Raw genomic sequence first — 7,672 nt, 5'->3', positions numbered from 1 at the left:
CAATGTTCTTTATGCCTGGATCAAAGGATAAAGAATATGCATGCTCCTATTTGCACAATATAATTTGAACTGATTCATTTTATCAATTCACTATAATTTTTTGACAAGGAGAATGATGTTTTCTTATATATTGAATATCACATTTGAACCTTCATGACTATAGTTAGTTATTTAATAGTAATTAAAATTACATATTTATCTATAGTTAGTTATTTAATAGTAATTAAAATTATATATTTATTTCAATTGCCTATTAGTGACAGATAAGCAAATTGAACTTCGTTGTTGTGATTAAAGTATTGCTTTTCTAAAATCTTAGTTTGTAGTTCTAATATTACTCCCTGTGGGATCGATATCTAGGACTCCATTAGAACCCTATATTACTTGAGTGATACATATACTTGCGTTGATAAATGTGACTTTGCAATTATTGAATATTTATTATGTCCATATTTATCGAATCTATAACTGTTATTGAGTTTTGGTACAATTGCTGAGGAATTAAATCTTTTAGCAGCAGTATTAAATACTTATATTTTTGAGCATATAAAAGTCGCGGTCACTCTTCCTGTGCTGTTTTCTGTTATCTGGCAGAGTCAGACTTCAATATGGGCATTGGCATAAATTCAGCAACTCTGCCTTTACTCGGCTGCACCTCTTACCACAGACCCCCATCAATTTTTGGAAACCCATGACTCCACAATTTCGAGTGGATGCCTCAGTTTTTACTTTTCCTACAACAACTATGACACTTGGCTTTTATGGCTTACTAACTTAATGCTCTGCCGCCATGTTGCTTCTGATTTTCTTTACAGGTCCTTCTAACATGCTATGAGCTGCAGTTATCTCGCTTCTTTGATGACTCCACCTGCTTTGGATGAATATTTTTTGGCCTTACAACTCTCACGGCTGATAATGCACTGTTTTTTACATGTTAATATGGGGTATGCTGCTTCTGATTGGTATACTACTGGTTTGGATACATGTATTTTTGGGGATGTTATTTCTTTTTGTTTCTTTTTTTCCTCTTTTTTTTGTAGAGTTGTAATGCAGAAGGAGGAACCCCTAGGACACCATGTATCTCTTTCTGTTTTTAGTGGAGATTCTCTCTCCCTCCCAAATTTTGTAACCTCTTTTTATATTAATGCGTAGGGAGCCACGAGTTGCTCTTTTAACTAAAAAAAAGACTTGATTTTGCCTATTTTGTATTGAAATGCAGGAAACAGATGCAATTAGTAAATCAAGATAAAAAATTGGAGAATGAAGCAAAATATTGTTCTTGCGCTTAGGCACAAAAACTAGTGATTTTGGAGTCAAAATATAGAGTAATCAAAAACTCGACACTGGACTTGGAGAGTCGGGGTGCTGAATTTGTATCGTTAGGGAACCCACTTGCAGCGCCTAAGCGCCAAACTTTTGAAGGCAAAATTCGAACACAAGAAAACCCAGTGCTGGACTTGGATCTCTACAGCGCCAGAATCACAGTGCCCAAGCGTCGCGATATTAACACCTAATCGTTGATGAAGAAAAATTGTAACGCCCGACACCACCTGTGGGCATTGTAGCCCCAGAGAGCGAATTTTGACAGTTTTAAGCTGTGCAAAACTTAAGTTCGGAGGGGGGAGCATAAATAGGATGAGCACGATTTTAGAAGGGCTTTTAACTAGTTTTTCCGTCGTAATATTGAAAGAGGAATTGAGCGGAAAGTCAAGAAGTGCAACCCACAATTATTTTCTTTTTTCTTTTTTTTTTTTTTTTTTATGTTGGCTAACCTAGGATTCGCGTTGGAACTCTAAGGGCTTGCTTCTACCAATATTTTGTTCTCGTTTTTTAAGTTAGTGATTTTATTTTTGTTTAAAATTTGATATTTTGTTCATGATTTATTTTGATTCCTAGTCGATCATGGTGAACATCAAAATTCTAGTTTAAATTTTTGTTTAGTAACATATTTTATTAAAATCTTCACGAGAAGCACCAACACATAAGAAGTTCCCCTCCTCTTTATTTTAACCTTTTTTTAATGCATTTACATATGGAAAGAACTACACATGATATATGAAAAACATAAAACTACCAAAAATTAACAGTGTAAGTTATTCAAAGAGGATGTGTCATCGATTGCAAGCTTGAAAAATCATCTTCATTTAATAAGCTGAGAAACTTGGCAAAACTGATGCTACAAAATTTACCAAGAAGTTTGTCTCTGAGATGGCACTTAGAAGCAAAGGAACAACATTACTAGAAATTGTTGACCGCTGACTAAAGTGTTGCCTTAATCTTTCATCTAACAAAAAATATCTCAAAAAGAGCATCAAAAGATGCGAATGAGAATAATTTGCAGAAAAAAAACCATACATGCAATTAGAGCCATCTTGGGGCAAGTATGAATGGATTATATACAAATATAACATGATGATCTAAATATCTTATACAGCACTCAATTGAAAGGATATATAAATGGAGCCCAATGCGTTGAGCTTCTTAACAATGATAAATAATTAAAGATAATATCTAATGTATGATCTAAAAAAACTGAAGCAAAAGTTCCGGTGGAAACTTATTGGCTTATGAAAGAGAACTGAAGCCCTCAACAGGTTCGGATTGTTCTAGCAATGAAGCCGCCTGGAAACAATCCGCAGCATCATTCAATCTACCATCATGCTTATGAACCACACCGAGGTAATACCACGCCATCCGATTGGTTGGCTCGAGTTTCAAAGCATCAGAAAGGAATGATCTTGCTGCAGCTAATGATTTTGAGCCCGATTTTAATAGAAGAGAACCAATTGCCACCTTGCATAATGCATGGTTACCATCAATTTGTAGACCATTGCTGTAGGCAGCCATCGCTAGATTGGTCTCACCAAGTGCTTCATGCATGCAACCTGGTTAATAAGAGAGAAAAGTAGTTGAGACTGGATTCATGTTACAATAGTGAATTTAATTATAACTCAAAGAATATTAAATCCTAAAATAATCTTCTAATTGTTCATTTGTGGCTAATTTAGCTGCATTTTTTTAATTTAAGCTCTCAATTATAAAAATACCATACCAATTTAATCCTTGAGGGCCATTTGTAATTAAATTGAGGAAATGTAACACCCTGTGATTAAATTGGCAAAATACTAGCTGATAAATAAGTATTCTTGTTAAGATGGAGATCTAAAAGTTGATACATTTTTTTATGGACAACTTAAAGAAAAAAGAAAATATAAAGCAGTCACATTAAACATTGACCATCTAATGACCTAGTTAGGAGAGTACATGTTTCAGATTTGACTTACGTTCTGAAAGATAGAGGTAGACATAAAAAAGTTTGAGCATATTGTGTAAAAAATGATCTTAACTTGTTAGAATTAAACAAAAATGTCACTCAATAGGATACAATAGAGAAAAAAGATTCATATAGCCGACCCTACTTAATGGGATAAAGGCTTCTTCTTGTTGTCACATGCTGAGCCTAAAGGCTTCATTATTACCTTCAGTTTGTAGCGGGGAAGCAGAATATGGCTTCAATTCCCTGGCTTTTTTGAAACATATCTCAGCATCCTTCCAGTGAGAAAGTCTAGAGTATAGGTTTGCAAGACCTTGCCAGATCTCAAATTCATTGGATCTGTCATCCTCAAACTACATAGAAAAAATAGATAATCAATGCACTGCATAGCCTGCCCCAATTAGTTGGGGCATTTTTATTGATGAAGATGAATCAATACAATGCACCACTAAACTTCCAAAAGAAACAAAAAATACCATCAAACTTTTGTCCTAACTCATATGAACAAAAATATAGCATCAAAAAGAACAATAACTCAATTAGAACAAAAAGGGAACATTTACATACAAAACAACTAATTCCTATGTTACATATCTAACACATAAACTTTACTTTATACATTTATACCACCCAAAACTTTTATATCACATAAAAAATACCACCATTTTAACTTTTAAAAAGTGAAATACATATTTTCATGCATAGGAAGATAGATATTGAAACCTGAGAACTAGTTTTGGAAGACCCAGATGACTTTCTTTGTGACTGAATAACCCCAAGCAGTATTTTGTATGTCTCTACTGCCTCCATATGCAAAGATTGAGCAACTTGTAGCTTTGCTTTTATTCTTAGCAACTCCAATTGCTCCACCTTTGCAGTCTCATCCAATGCTGCATCTATCACAACTTCAGCCTCTCTGTATCGTTGTTGAGCCGACAAAATCAACGCAAGCAATCTCCAACCTCGTGCCATTGATCCACCTGTAGCATCAACAAACTTTTTTGCACATCTCAATGCAGCATTCATATTATAATGTTCTGCATATTCAAGGCCGAGATCGTATATAAGATCAGGATTACATCGGTCATGAAAAACTGCCGCTTCTAACGACTTCAAAGCTTCAGCTTTGAAATGAGATCTTTCCAAATCTGAGGAAGCACCTTTTGCTTGTTTACTCAAACAAATGCCTCGAATATTGAGAGCAACACTCATTAGATGCACATCAGTTTCCCGTGCAATTTCTAAGGCCCTCCCAGCAAATTCTACACCCTCAGAAGCAAGAACATAATCTTTGCTGCAAATTTTAGCAGCCAATAGTAATGCTGCAATGTAATTTGGTTTTTCATGCTTGCTTATAGACTTCCTCAACAAGTTTAAGGCGGTCATGTCCTGTCCTGCTACACTATAGCAGAGAGCCAAAGTATTCCATCTATGACAGCGATGATACATTCCAGGTTTATGTTCTTCAAACTGTTTTGCTAGCAAGGAAGTCTGACCACATATACAAAGCGCATAAGTAAGGTGTTCCATTAGAGATGGGTCCTTTGGGATCTTGCCAAGGAGCCATTTTTTTAGTAGAATCAATAAAAGTAAAATAGCCTCTTCAATATTGTTCTCCGGGATGAACATACCATCATTTTGTGTAACCAAGCTTGGAGGATTGGCTTCTACACCACCATATAACAAGAGCAATACAAATCTTTTCTGTATCCTCGCGCAGCTCTCATCATCCAAATTCCATTGATTATGAAGAGCGCGTCGGTAGGAAATCAGAGATTTTTTAATCTTCCCAGCTTGTTTCAATAGTTCTGGAAGGAGCTCTACAGCCTTGCTAATGGTTTCCTGCAATTTAATGTCAATCAGAAGTTCTGGGGTGCCATTCTGAAACATCTTCTCCACAGAATCAAGCAAATAACTACATTCCTGAGCCGCATCTGTATTCACCAGGAAATATGCATCACTAACTTGGGTCGTCATACAGCAGAAGTGAGAAGAGAAATATCATGATCAATAAGCATAATGGAAAGATATAGTCGCTCAAATACCATTAGGTTTGCCAATCTTCTGCAGAGAGGCAGCCTTCAAGTACATTGCTTCGAGAATAAGGCTAGCACCAGGTTGTGAATTCATTTGTAATGATTCAGCACGAGAACGAGCTCTCCTTGAGGAAACCTTTTCCGAAGAAGAAGGTTGCAGGCGCTCAATTGCAGCTTGAAGGTCTACTCCATGGAGTACTTGAAGTGTGACTTCTATGTTGCCTCTCTGGTATTCAAGCCGAGCAAGAAGGGCCCTCGCCTCCTGTGATATTTTGGAAGACACAAATTCACATAAGATTTGGTAGTCCGGACAAACAAAACACAAACTCTCTAAACATGCAAATACAATATTATAAAAGGATGAAAAAAATTGTGATGGAAATGTTGGATGATCAACATAAATCTATTGGGACTAGATTGACATGTGAGTTAAATCTTCCACTTAACATTTGCATTCACATAAAGAAACACCAAGGATGACCACTCAATCTTTTTGGATGTTAAAGGGTTCAAACATTTATAAGAACCAACAAAAGTGAACTCTAACACAGCCTAAAATTAAATATGTAGTATCTAGCCATAAAATTAAAAAAAAAAAAAAAATTATAAAAGCAAGGCAGCGGCTAGGGAACAACCAGCAGCAGTGCAAAAAGCAAAAAAAGGCAGCAAGGGAAGGGTCTTCAGTTCAGCAATGGTGCCACAGGAACAGCAGAGGGGAACTGGGATTCTATAGTGAACTTGACTGAGAGAAGTTAAATGAAAAGAAGAATTACTTAGCGAAGAAATTCTGGTTGATGTTCTGCAGAATTTCAAGTTTCTAAATTTGTATTTACAGAAGGGATTGATGTAATCCATACCCGAATACTCCATCAAAAGAGAAAAACTCGATACATAATAACAATCAAGATAAGCCCAATTTGCAATGATAACTTCAGCACAAATCATCCTAATCCTGGATTAGAAATTCAAAACGAGCTTATCCAAATAAGAAAAAAAATTCAGACTCATCGTAAGTCACTGTAATCAAAATTTTGATACAGGGCCTTGATGTCTGGATGATGATCCGATGATGCCTATGAACTTCTGGTGATGGCATATTTGATATTAATGGTATGTTCATAAAATCACTGTCTTTTGTAACTTTTAGGGAGATATTAAACCATTAAAATTTTAACAAACATCAAATATTTTGAAAATCTTATGCCCAAATTGTCATCATAGGTAATCAAGTTCATTACCCAGATCCAATTCCTAGATAATATCATGAAAGAATGATAACAAAGAAAAATAATGGTGCTAAAGAAGTTAATAAAAAAAGGAAGTATGAGAGATGCATAATTTTTCAATCCTTCCATCAAGATGACAACTTGCAGTAGCTTATTAATCAAAATAAATCTAGTGCTACAAATAATAAAGAAGGAGCCAGCTCTTCCGCTCACATACCATATATTCTCCCTAGATCAAAGAAACAAAATCGAAAAAAATATCAATTTAGTTGGTTCCAAATCACAATACCTTCTTTAAAATTCATTCCCAAGTGCCTACCAAATTCAACTTCATAGATACCAAAAAATCAATCTATCGACCAAAGCCAAACATTTTCCATCCATGATAAAATAGAACTACCTTTCAAAAATATAGATGTTGTGGATCCATAAAGTTCATCAAGCCTAGTCAGAATTTACCTTTAATTTAGATATAAATCCCATGTTCTCATAAAAAATACCAAGTGATTAGCCTACTATCATACAATTAATTTTTTTATTGAGAATGAGTTTGACCAGGGATTACTATAGTAATTTATTTTGTTAGACCAAATTTTGGTTTTTCCTAATCAATAATCCCTAAAGCAACTGGTCCACAAGATTATTATAGTGAATAATATTGATATTGATGTGTGTTGGACATTCGAAAGAAATAGAGTGGAATGCAACAAACCAATCTAACATCCTTGATTGATACCTAAACGTTTTCTATAAATGCAAATTATTGTCCCTTTGGAAAAAAGAATGAAAATAAAAATCACAGATAGAATTAAGATGGAAAAATGGAGATGGGTCCCTTGATTTAACATATGTCATCTCCCTCTATCATCTAAGCAGTGTAACCACAAACATTGTGCCAAAAAAAAGCAGAAAATTTCTTCTAAAAAATAGACATCAATTATGCATCAGATATTATGCTAAGAATAATCAGTATTTCATTGCATAATCGTTATGCAAAAAAAAATTTTGATGAATGAAAGCCTAGTGTATGTTAACTATAACAGTATGAATGTTAAGAAGGCATTTCTGTTTTGCCTGAGACTGGTTGGTGGATGCACTCAACAATACAAAGGGTTTGCCTTAGTAAGACTAAGGGA

The 7,672-nt window shown here is 34.9% G+C and overlaps 1 protein-coding gene across 1 annotated transcript in view; it reads right to left on the bottom strand.

Moving 5' to 3' along the window:
* Nucleotides 1-2,353: 2,353 nt before the first annotated feature.
* Nucleotides 2,354-7,672, bottom strand: part of LOC110030124 (protein NPG1-like) — a 16,723-nt gene continuing 11,404 nt past the window's right edge. The window contains exons 2-5 of the mRNA XM_020732702.1: nucleotides 5,320-5,572; nucleotides 3,998-5,208; nucleotides 3,480-3,627; nucleotides 2,354-2,885 (exon numbers count right to left, since the gene is read on the bottom strand). Coding sequence (XP_020588361.1) covers nucleotides 2,566-2,885; nucleotides 3,480-3,627; nucleotides 3,998-5,208; nucleotides 5,320-5,572 — 1,932 coding nt within the window. The 3' untranslated portion in view covers nucleotides 2,354-2,565. The remainder of the gene's footprint in view (nucleotides 2,886-3,479; nucleotides 3,628-3,997; nucleotides 5,209-5,319; nucleotides 5,573-7,672) is intronic.

The sequence above is a fragment of the Phalaenopsis equestris genome, unplaced genomic scaffold (assembly GCF_001263595.1).
Source record: "Phalaenopsis equestris unplaced genomic scaffold, ASM126359v1 Scaffold000661, whole genome shotgun sequence".
NCBI classification, from domain to species: domain Eukaryota; kingdom Viridiplantae; phylum Streptophyta; class Magnoliopsida; order Asparagales; family Orchidaceae; genus Phalaenopsis; species Phalaenopsis equestris.
The sequence above is the reverse complement of the archived record's forward strand: the minus strand, read 5'-3'. Positions and strand labels throughout refer to the sequence as shown.